This window comes from Cherax quadricarinatus, chromosome 10, assembly GCF_038502225.1.
Source record: "Cherax quadricarinatus isolate ZL_2023a chromosome 10, ASM3850222v1, whole genome shotgun sequence".
Lineage (NCBI taxonomy): Eukaryota > Metazoa > Arthropoda > Malacostraca > Decapoda > Parastacidae > Cherax > Cherax quadricarinatus.
Genome location: NC_091301.1, coordinates 16,518,765 through 16,531,670, shown reverse-complemented (window position 1 = coordinate 16,531,670; position 12,906 = coordinate 16,518,765). Strand labels below are relative to the sequence as shown.

The 12,906-nt window shown below is 39.7% G+C and overlaps 1 protein-coding gene across 1 annotated transcript in view; it reads right to left on the bottom strand.

The window, feature by feature from the left end:
- ais (DExD-box helicase 52) overlaps nt 1-10,386 on the bottom strand; it is a 51,550-nt gene extending 41,164 nt beyond the window's left edge. Inside the window, exons 1-2 of the mRNA XM_070083676.1 lie at nt 9,895-10,386; nt 8,476-8,587 (exon numbers count right to left, since the gene is read on the bottom strand). Of these exons, the coding sequence (XP_069939777.1) occupies nt 8,476-8,587; nt 9,895-9,981 (199 nt within the window). The 5' untranslated portion in view covers nt 9,982-10,386. The remainder of the gene's footprint in view (nt 1-8,475; nt 8,588-9,894) is intronic.
- Between the last annotated feature and the right edge of the window lie 2,520 nt (nt 10,387-12,906).

The following is a 12,906-nucleotide window of genomic DNA, read 5'->3' as shown; positions in this document are numbered from 1 at the left end:
TTCAGACCAAAATAGAAAAGGAAATCCCCTAGACAGCAATGTGATTCGTGCAAAGGGAAAGACTTTGTATGATACGTTGGCTAGTGATGAGGCTAGCACCAGTGCAGAACCAGGATGTTCCACCATCACCTGCCTGACTTCCTAGCAAGTAAAAGATGGTTTGATAAGTTTAAGAGATGGTTCTCCCTGCACAACCTGAAGATGAGTGGAGAATCAGGTTCGGCAGATCACGCTTCAGCAGCTGCAGCTGCATTCCCTGGTGCTTTGAAAAAATCATCGATGAGAAGAGATACAGTCCTGAGCAGATGTGGAATATGGATGAAACAGCCCTGTACTGGAAGAAGATGTCTGCCAGGACCTTCATCACCAAGGAGGAGAAGTGTGCGCCAGGGTGTGCGAAAGACCAATGCACATTAATGCTATTTGCTAATGCTGCTGGGCACATAATAAAGCCAGGCTTTATTTATAACTCTGCCAACCCCAGACCACTGAAGGGACGCAACAAGACTCTCCTTCCAGTATTCAGGATGCACAATCTGAAAGCATGGACCATCAACGTCATCTGCATGGACTGGTTTCACCAATGCTTCCTGAAAGAGGTACAGGCGTACCTACGAGAAGGGCCTCCCAAACAAAATCCTCCTGCTTCTTGATAATGCTCCAGGTCACCCACAATCACTGGAGGGAATGTGAGACAATGTTGAGGTTGTGTTCGTGCCGCCAAACACAACCTCCTTGATACAACCTCTTGATCAGGGTGTGATAGCTACATTTAAAGCCTACTACACACGAAGGTCAATGCAAAGGCTCCACGCTGTGTTGGAAGCAGATCCAGATATGAGTGTCACTCAATACTGGAAGAAATTCACCATCGCTGACTGCCTCTCAAGAGTGCATGAGTGTGTCAAGGGTTGTTGGAGGGCTTAGTGGCCTCTGTGTGTGTGTGTGTGTGTGTGTGTGTGTGTGTGTGTGTGTGTGTGTGTGTGTGTGTGGTGTGTGTGTGGTGTGTGTGTGGTGTGTGTGTGGTGTGTGTGTGGTGTGTGTGTGGTGTGTGTGTGGTGTGTGTGTGGTGTGTGTGTGGTGTGTGTGTGGTGTGTGTGTGGTGTGTGTGTGGTGTGTGTGTGGTGTGTGTGTGGTGTGTGGTGTGTGTGTGGTGTGTGTGTGGTGTGTGTGTGGTGTGTGTGTGGTGTGTGTGTGGTGTGTGTGTGGTGTGTGTGTGGTGTGTGTGTGGTGTGTGTGTGGTGTGTGTGTGGTGTGTGTGTGTGTGTGTGTGTGTGGTGTGTGTGTGGTGTGTGTGTGGTGTGTGTGTGGTGTGTGTGTGGTGTGTGTGTGGTGTGTGTGTGGTGTGTGTGTGGTGTGTGTGTGTGTGTGTGTGTGTGTGTGTGTGTGTGTGTGTGTGTGTGTGTGTGTGTGTGTGTGTGTGTGTGTGTGTGTGTGTGTGTGTGTGTGTGTGTGTGTGTGTGTGATTTTGTTGGATTTGGTCCTCAGGATGAGGTTAACAAAGCCATAAGGAAGACTGTGGAGTTAGCAAGGCTAGTTGGTGGTGAAGGGTTCGAAGACATGCAGGAGGGAGAGGTGAGAGAATTGGTTGAAGAACATGCGCTGGGCCTAAATGATGAAAAGTTGTTGGTTATTTATTTTTTATTTTTTTATTTATTATCACACCGGCCGATTCCCACCAAGGCAGGGTGGCCCGAAAAAGAAAAACTTTCACCATCATTCACTCCATCACTGTCTTGCCAGAAGGGTGCTTTACACTACAGTTTTTAAACTGCAACATTAACACCCCTCCTTCAGAGTGCAGGCACTGTACTTCCCATCTCCAGGACTCAAGTCCGGCCTGCCGGTTTCCCTGAATCCCTTCATAAATGTTACTTTGCTCACACTCCAACAGCACGTCAAGTATTAAAAACCATTTGTCTCCATTCACTCCTATCAAACACGCTCACGCATGCCTGCTGGAAGTCCAAGCCCCTCGCACACAAAACCTCCTTTACCCCCTCCCTCCAACCCTTCCTAGGCCGACCCCTACCCCGCCTTCCTTCCACTACAGACTGATACACTCTTGAAGTCATTCTGTTTCGCTCCATTCTCTCTACATGTCCGAACCACCTCAACAACCCTTCCTCAGCCCTCTGGACAACAGTTTTGGTAATCCCGCACCTCCTCCTAACTTCCAAACTACGAATTCTCTGCATTATATTCACACCACACATTGCCCTCAGACATGACATCTCCACTGCCTCCAGCCTTCTCCTCGCTGCAACATTCATCACCCACGCTTCACACCCATATAAGAGCGTTGGTAAAACTATACTCTCATACATTCCCCTCTTTGCCTCCAAGGACAAAGTTCTTTGTCTCCACAGACTCCTAAGTGCACCACTCACTCTTTTTCCCTCATCAATTCTATGATTCACCTCATCTTTCATAGACCCATCCGCTGACACGTCCACTCCCAAATATCTGAATACGTTCACCTCCTCCATACTCTCTCCCTCCAATCTGATATTCAATCTTTCATCACCTAATCTTTTTGTTATCCTCATAACCTTACTCTTTCCTGTATTCACCTTTAATTTCCTTCTTTTGCACACCCTACCAAATTCATCCACCAATCTCTGCAACTTCTCTTCAGAATCTCCCAAGAGCACAGTGTCATCAGCAAAGAGCAGCTGTGACAACTCCCACTTTGTGTGTGATTCTTTATCTTTTAACTCCACGCCTCTTGCCAAGACCCTCGCATTTACTTCTCTTACAACCCCATCTATAAATATATTAAACAACCACGGTGACATCACACATCCTTGTCTAAGGCCTACTTTTACTGGGAAAAAATTTCCCTCTTTCCTACATACTCTAACTTGAGCCTCACTATCCTCGTAAAAACTCTTCACTGCTTTCAGTAACCTACCTCCTACACCATACACTTGCAACATCTGCCACATTGCCCCCCTATCCACCCTGTCATACGCCTTTTCCAAATCCATAAATGCCACAAACACCTCTTTAGCCTTATCCAAATACTGTTCACTTATATGTTTCACTGTAAACACCTGGTCCACACACCCCCTACCTTTCCTAAAGCCTCCTTGTTCATCTGCTATCCTATTCTCCGTCTTACTCTTAATTCTTTCAATTATAACTCTACCATACACTTTACCAGGTACACTCAACAGACTTATCCCCCTATAATTTTTGCACTCTCTTTTATCCCCTTTGCCTTTATACAAAGGAACTATGCATGCTCTCTGCCAATCCCTAGGTACCTTACCCTCTTCCATACATTTATTAAATAATTGCACCAACCACTCCAAAACTATATCCCCACCTGCTTTTAACATTTCTATCTTTATCCCATCAATCCCGGCTGCCTTACCCCCTTTCATTTTACCTACTGCCTCACGAACTTCCCCCACACTCACAACTGGCTCTTCCTCACTCCTACAAGATGTTATTCCTCCTTGCCCTATACACGAAATCACAGCTTCCCTATCTTCATCAACATTTAACAATTCCTCAAAATATTCCTTCCATCTTCCCAATACCTCTAACTCTCCATTTAATAACTCTCCTCTCCTATTTTTAACTGACAAATCCATTTGTTCTCTAGGCTTTCTTAACTTGTTAATCTCACTCCAAAACTTTTTCTTATTTTCAACAAAATTTGTTGATAACATCTCACCCACTCTCTCATTTGCTCTCTTTTTACATTGCTTCACCACTCTCTTAACTTCTCTCTTTTTCTCCATATACTCTTCCCTCCTTGCATCACTTCTACTTTGTAAAAACTTCTCATATGCTAACTTTTTCTCCCTTACTACTCTCTTTACATCATCATTCCACCAATCGCTCCTCTTCCCTCCTGCACCCACTTTCCTGTAACCACAAACTTCTGCTGAGCACTCTAACACTACATTTTTAAACCTACCCCATACCTCTTCGACCCCATTGCCTATGCTCTCATTAGCCCATCTATCCTCCAATAGCTGTTTATATCTTACCCTAACTGCCTCCTCTTTTAGTTTATAAACCTTCACCTCTCTCTTCCCTGATGCTTCTATTCTCCTTGTATCCCATCTACCTTTTACTCTCAGTGTAGCTACAACTAGAAAGTGATCTGATATATCTGTGGCCCCTCTATAAACATGTACATCCTGAAGTCTACTCAACAGTCTTTTTATTGTGTACTGTATATCAGTACAGTAGAACCTCTGGTCACGACCATAATTCATTCCAAAACTCTGGTTGTGACCCAATTTGGTCGTAACCCGAATCTAATTTCCGCAATGGATTATATGTAAATATGATTAATCCATTCCAGACCCATACGAACTGCGTGTAATTTTTTTTTTTTTTTTAAGATTTTTAAGCACAAAAATACTAGTTAAATATACCAAAGAATGCACAGTGTAATAGTAAACCTTGAACAACAGAGAAAACTAACACTGCATGAGTCCGTTCTACACCCCTACGAACCATTCGCTATAAAAAAACTATGGCAAGCAATGAGAATGACAGCACAGCTCAAACAAAGGCAAGCAATGAGTGACAGCACAGCTCAAACAATTTTTTTACAACACAGACCCATCGATGTTGAGGGCTTAGAAGGTGAGAACGACATTGATAAGAGCATAATTCCATACAAAACTGTTTATAGATATGAAGAGGAAATAGTCTCAGTTGCCCATCACAATGTTCTTCACAAGGAAGATTGCCACTACTCCCGATGTTAACTCTGATTCTAGCGATGCCAATGATCCACCACGTATTATCGGCAGTGACGCTGGCAGTGAAGAGTTAGAATCCACACACCAGACTCATCATGCCATGCAGTTACACTCCATATAATCACCTCCATTCAACTGTCATCAATAACTGCATGGCAACTATTATCACCATCATCATCATTGTCATCATCATCACAAGTCATCAGAGCATGTCTGCCTAACCTTACAAGTGGTGAGTGTTTTGTTTGTTCATTATTTTTTATTAAACCATAACACGTATATACAATACATATATGTATTTTACGATGTTTTCATGTGTTTTATGATTGTTCATGGTTCAATAGGTTAAGGAAGCAGTATTGTTAGGCTAAGTAAACGCTATTATTATATTTCCCTACAATATATTTGTGCACCAAACATTCGTGAATTTTTAACATTCACAAGGTTCTTGATCCCCTAACCCTCGCAAATGTGGAGGGCCACCTGTATATCAGTACAGTAGTACCTCTGGTCACAACCATAATTCATTCCAAAACTCTGGTCGTGACCCAATTTGGTCGTAACCCGAATCAAATTTCCGCAATGGATTGTATGTAAATACGATTAATCCATTCCAGACCCCTATGAACTGTGTGTAAATTTTTTTATTTTTTTTTTAAGATTTTTAAGCACAAAAATACTAGTTAATTATACCAAAGAATGCACAGTGTAATAGTAAACTAAATGCAAAAACCCTGAATAACACTGAGCAAACCTTGAACAACAGAGAAAACTAACACTGCATGAGTCCCCTACGAACCGTTCACTGTAAACAGTTTTTTTTTTTTAAGAGTTTTAAGCGCAGAAAAAACAATCAAAGTTTGAAAAATCCTCAATTATATGCAATAATGCACAGTTTAATAGAGAAAAAACCTTAAATGACAGGGAAAAAAGCATACCGTAAACAACTACAAGTGTAGAAGCCTTCAAGAGGAAACTGGACAAGTATCTTCACCAGGTGCCAGATCAACCAGGCTGTGATGGATATGTGGGGCCACGGGCCTCCAGCAGCAACAGCCTGGTTGGCCAGGCAAGCACCAGACAAGCCTGGCTCATGGCCGGGCTCAGAGAATAGATACTCTCTCAAAACTCTTCAAAGGTATATCAAAGGTATAACCAAGAAAACAAAATGAATTCAAAAACACACAAAATAAAACACAAGGAGTTCACAGTGAATGAATGCAGGTCTGACCGAGACCGACTACAAGGCGAGGGTCTTTGTTAGGTGTACACAAACAACAGAAAGTGGGGAAAATTGGAGCGTGAAAAACAAATGGTGCGGAATGTGAAAATTGGCCTGTCTGTGTCTGTTCGGCACCCAATTCTGTGTTCATGATCAGATGCAAAAATTTGGCGAATTTTTTGGCCGTGAAATGATTTGCTCATGTTTGGAAGCGTTCGTGACCAGAGGTTCCACTGTATAGTGAAACCTCGATTTAACAAAATAATAGAAGCGAGCAAGTGTTTGTTAATGCTGCTTATTGTTAAATCCAAATGATGATGATGTTTTTCCATGAACTGAACAATAACGGATTTTGTCTATTAAATCCAAAATATATTTATTCAGCGGACTGTAATAATAATGGACAATTCTGGTTTTAAAGGACTTTCTCCTAAGTTTCTGGAGTCCGGTCATATATTTTTATCATTAAATTTGAAATCTGTTTAATTGGGGTCCATTAAAATGAAGCCTTACTTATATACCCATTATTTTTATTATAAAAAGATTGGAAAAGGTATCACTGCAAAAATTAATGGATTCTGTATTAGGAATTATGAAATGCTGCTGAAAGAAAAAGACAGTATACAGGAGGGCCCCACTTATATGGCAGGTTAGGTTCCAGGCTACCGCCGTAAAGCGGAAATCGCCGTAAAGTGGAACACCCTTTTTTTCCACTTATAAATGCATACAAACACTAGATAACAAGTTTACACTAAAATATATTAAGTTAGCAATAGAACCAGGCATCAAAAAACAATAAAAAAGTACAATACACACATAGTGCACTCATTACTTACCTTAAAATATTTATAGTCTTAATCTAGGGTGAGACAAGTAGTATTTATTGTAAGAAATCAAGTGTGGTACGTATGGTAATAGCCAGGCTACCTTACCAGGCCACCCCACCCACACATACTATTCTATGATATTTAAGCATCCCAGAGCGATAAAATGTATATACAGTTCACTCATTACTTACCTTAAAATATTTGTAGTCTTAATGTAGGGTCAGGAGTAAGTAAATGAGATAAAACGAATAAATGAGAGAGAGAAAGAATGAGTACATGAGAGGGGGCAGGCGCAGAGTTATGTAAACAAACCAGGCGAAGGTAAGTTTTGTAAACAAACGAAGTGTACACATCTGGTTTGTGTACAAGTTACATTGTGTACAGGTTGTCTCTACATTGATACGGTAGAATTAATAAAGAAGAACACTCCCATTCTCATGTAACATCATTTTGAGAAGAAATGAAGCTCTGAGTGAAGGCAATGGAAATAAGTCACACTGACTTTTTTGGGTTATCCTAGGTTCTCTACACGTATGTTGTTATGTATGATAATCTATGTAACTGTATTTGTGTATACCTGAATAAACTTACTTACATACATACGAAAGGAATAATTTTCTACAGTTACCCCCAGTAACACATTTTCTCTTATGTTAGATTAGAGAAAATGTTATTCTTGCCGTCACTTGTACAAGTTATGTGGCTCCCACATCTTATATTTATGTTTATTTATTCTATTGTGGGGTGTATTTATCATCTTTTTATGTTATGTATCGTGTTTATTATATAATTTAAAAAAAAATATCATGGATGGATTAATGAAAATGTGTATATTAACGTAATATACGACATTTAAATGACTCGATGATTATTATTATCATTACTAATATGACGTCTGGAGACATAAGACACTTACCAATTTTAATGTGTACCTGCATGCCAGCACAGTATGTAAGTTTAGTTAGGTACAGGTATACATAAGTATAGTTATCAGAGTATATATAAAATATGAAATAACTTTTAAAAACATTTGAAATTTTGGAGTTTCCAGACAAAATGGAGAGACTTAGTGCTTACTGAGCTCATGGAGAATGTAAACAAACAGGGTGGGGCACGGTGACCGTATTAGAAAGTCAGGTGGGGGGAGCCGTATAGCGAGTTTTGGTCATAATTTGAAATGTCCGTATTAGCGGAACGCCGTAAAGTGAAACGCCGTAAAGCGGGGCCTTCCTGTATAAGCAAATCAATTAAATAGAACAGCGTAGCTAGTTAACCCTAGAGAGGTATGCTTCTATAAAGTCTTCGTTCATTATACCCAGGTATGCTGTACCTGGTGAGGGCAAATATTCAAATATAATTGTTGTAATCAGAAATTATTGTAGACACTGAGGGACATAAAAAGTAATAAGCATTGATGCAAATGTATGGGTTATCAGAATTCTGTTTCATTACCCACACTCGTGAATTCCTCACTAGGGTTAAGTACATTAACCCTCTAACTGTCCAAACACAGATCTACGTTTGCATGCATAGCGCTCCACCCTTGATTTTCTCCATAAGAAAGAATGTAAAAAACGTAGATCTACATTCGGAGCGCTATGCGAGCAAATGTAGATCTACGTTTGGACAGTTTAAGGGTTAAAGATAAATCATGCAATCACATGCAGTACCCAAACTATTAAATATACTATTTTACCATCTAATCTGGTGATGTCTTTTTGTGTTATCAATGTTTCATCAGCTCCAGGTTCTGTAACATCAGTTGTATTGATGACTTTATTCCTCAGCTCTTGGAGTGGTTCCTTGGCCTGTGGAAGTAACACAATAGAGCACTTACTCACTTGGAATGATATGCACAGTACACAAGTATTTTATGCAATTTTTCACCAATCTCTGTATAAGAGTAAAATCTAGTTCACTCTTCGAGTGTCCACAAGTCTACATGGCAGAATATAATAAAAAAAATAATAAAGGCAAAACCTATGAAGAGTACAGCTAGCATATGTTTAGGAGACTAACTTATGAAGTTGGTGGTTAATTCCACAGTGAGCAAAAATTTGTATAATATAAAGACAGTAATTTGAGTTAATAGTGATGATATCTATCTGATCTACATAAATACAAGTGATATCACCAATGTTCCCAAGTCACTGATCAGTCAGGATTACTATTATTATATTCATGAGAGAATGCTAAGCCCAAAGGGGTCATACAGCAACTGGGAGAATTGATGGTATTCAAGCTCGATCCAAGAATGGGGAGCACATATTCAACTCATTAGATCAAGAGCCCTTCAGCAACATCAATGAACCTTCCTTGAGGAGTGATCAGTCAGAAGGGCACTAATCTAATACATATATCCAAACTTAACCCAAATTACATTGCTGCATAATTCATGATTATATTTAGTTACATTTTAACAAGTCACCAAACCTGCCGACTGGATAACTCACTGACGTCTGAGATTCAAAGTCAGTGACTGCCTGACACCATCTGCATACAACAGTGTTGGTAAAATACTTTAGGGACTAGCATATTAAGAATAAATGAATGAAATGATACCTGGGATGAAGGTTCTGACTCCAGCAAATCTTTTATGATAAAAAATAAATATTTTAAGCCACATTAAAATTTGTTTATAAATTTTAATGTGGAGGAAGAGCTAAATCCATAGGAGTAATACAGCACAATCAGGTTCGCATCAAGGAATGGGAGATAAAGTCCCACTCCTTGGATCAAGATCCCCCACTTGCATCAAGGAACTATCCTTGAGGGGCAGTTCAAAGATAAGTCACCTCTTAGAAGAAGAAAAGGAAGTACATGAGGTTCAGTAATATAGAAGTAGCTGCCGCTGCTTCTATATTATTATAATCGTGGGAAAGAGCTAAACCTGTAGGATTATACAGTGCCTGTAGGGGGGGGTAGAATGGAAGGTATTCAGGCTTAATTCAGGGAACTGGAGCACAGATCCAATTCCCTAGATCAAGAGCCCCTCACCAGTATCAAGGAACCTTCCTTGAGAGAATGCTTCTACAGCCCCACAGAACTATATAACCCCTACGGGTTTAACACTTCCTGCTAAATATAAAATAACCACCATATCCTGATTACTTACACCCAACTTCTGAAAGTCACTTTTAAATCTCTTGTGGTCAAATTTAATTCCCTTTGTAAGTTTTCTGAATATATCATAGGAATTCATTTTGTAAGAAAAATTAAAATTGTCTCGGTTATATTTCTTAATTTGCGCCGCGCAACCGCGAATTCATAACTATTCTTTACGATAAATGCGATATGCGTGAAGATTTCTTTATAAAGTCACACAATTCTTTAATATATAAAAGCCTGGAAGTAGCTGTTTCTGACAGGTTTATTTATTGTCGAAATATGATGTCGTCAGTGAGGCAGAGGCTCTCCATCACTTCTCCATTACACGCTCGCCATCAAAATTTTTTGAATCACCATACAATAAACTTCTTCTCCGTAAGTGTAACTTGCTCAGAGCTTCCTCCTGATGCCGCTAACTGCACAATAAAAGTTTTATTCCTGGTGTAAGAGAGAGAACAGCAGCAGCAGCAAGAGCCACCACACGTTGTTTACCTGCACTACGAGCCTAAACTCACCTCTGCTGCTGCCTGGGCTACATGCATACTCTCTCTTCAACTCTATTTGCTCTTTTTCTAAATACGTATAAATACGTATGAGGTACAGTATAAAAATACACAATATATTGCACATACCCATGCAAATATAACGCTACTGCACTATGCAGTGCCTCATGATTGTGTAGCCAAATTATTTAAGATTGAATTGCATCCATTTTCCAATAAACTGTACATACATGCATACATACATACATACATACATACATACATACATACATACATGCATATATATATATATATATATATATATATATATATATATATATATATATATATATATATATATATATAATATATATATATATATATATAATATATATACCTGGAGTTTACCTGGAGAGAGTTCCGGGGGTCAACGCCCCCGCGGCCCCGTCTGTGACCAGGCCTCCTGGTGGATCAGAGCCTGATCAACCAGGCTGTTGCTGCTGGCTGCACGCAAACCAACGTACGAGCCACAGCCCGGCTGGTCAGGAATATATATATATATATATATATATATATATATATATATATATATATATATATATATATATATATATATATATATATATATATATGTCGTGCCGAATATGTAAAACTGGTCAATTAGCAAGAACTCATTTAAAATTAAATCCTTTTTAAAATTTTCTCTTGTACGTTTAGAGATATATTTTTATCATTAATGTTGATGTAAAAATTTATAATTTTGCACCAAAAGGAACTTAGAAAACTTACCTAACCTTATTATAACAAGCTCAATTTATTTTAGCCTAACCTAACTAAATATATTTTAGATTTGTTTACAGTAATTTAATACTAAACAAACACAGTGAAATATATTTTTTTCGTTAGGTTCAGAATGATTTTGGCAAAATTATTACATACACAAATTTTCACTTGTCCTATATGGCAAGATGAGCGTTGCTATTTAAGCCAAGATCGCAAGTTCTGCCTATTCAGCACGACACATATACAGTGGTCCCCCGCTTTTCGTAGTTCCCGGCAATCGTAAAATTCATCAATCATAGAGGTATTTTCGTATAAACATGGACTCGCTTTTCATAGGTTGACTCGCGAGCCATAGTTCGTCCGGGACGCGTACCCACGGCGTGAGCCAGGGCGGCAGCCAGTCTGGCATTGTTTACCAGTGAGCGAAGGTCCCCTCACGTGCTCCAGCGAAATATTTCATAATATTTCATTTATTTTAGTGCTTGCAAGTACTAAATAAGCTACCATGGCTCCAAAGAAAGCTCCTAGTGCCAAGCCTGTGGTAAAGAAGGTGAGAAATACGATTGAATTTAAGAAAACCATCATTGAACAATATGAAAGTGGTACAAGTGTGGCCAAGCTGTCCAGGATGTATAAGAAACCCTACACAACCTTATGTTCCATAGTGGCCAAGAAAAATGAAATAAAGGATGCTGTTGTTGCAAAGCGAGTAACTATGCTGACAAAAATGAGATCACCAGTACTGGAAGAGGTTGAGAAGTTATTATTGGTGTGGATAAATGAGAAACAATTAGCAGGAGATACTCTTATGACTTCGTTTATTTGTGAAAAGGCTAGGCAGTTGCATGAAGATTTGGTAAAGAAACTGCCTGCAAATAGTGGTGAAGTGAGTGAATTTAAGGCCAGCAAAGGCTGGTTTGAGAGATTTAAGAACCGTACTGGCATACACAGTGTGGTAAGGCATGGTGAGGCTGCCAGTTCGGACCACAAGGCGGCTGAAAAATATGTGCATGAATTCCAGGAGTACATAGAGGCTGAAGGACTGAAACCTGAACAAGTGTTCAATTGTGACAAAACAGGCCTCTTTTGGAAGAAAATGCCAAAGAGGACCTTCATTACACAAGAGGAAAAGGCAATGCCAGGACACAAGCCTATGAAAGACAGGCTGACGCTAATGTTCTGTGCTAATGCTAGTGGGGATTTCAAAGTGAAGCCATTACTAGTGTACCATTCTGAAAATCCCAGAGTGTTCACGAAAAACAATGTTATGAAGAGTAAATTGTGTGTGTTTTGGAAATCTAATAGTAAGGCATGGGTCACGAGGGAAATTTTCGTCGAGTGGTTCAATGAAGTGTTTGGCCCTAGTGTGAAGGAGTATCTCCTGGAAAAGAAATTGGATCTCAAGTGCCTGCTAGTAATGGACAATGCACCTGCTCATCCTCCAAACTTGGATGACCTAATTTTCGAGGAGTTTGGGTTCATCACAGTAAAGTTCTTGCCCCCGAATACCACTCCTCTCCTCCAACCCATGGACCAGCAGGTTATTGCAAACTTTAAAAAACTCTACACAAAAGCAATGTTTCACAGGTGCTTGACTGTGACCACAGACACTCACTTGACCCTAAGGGAATTTTAGAGAGAACACTTCAGCATCTTCCACTGCATAACCCTTATAGGTATGGTTTGGGAGGGAGTGACTACCAGGACTTTGAACTCTGCCTGGAGAAAATTGTGGCCAGATTGTGTCGACAAGA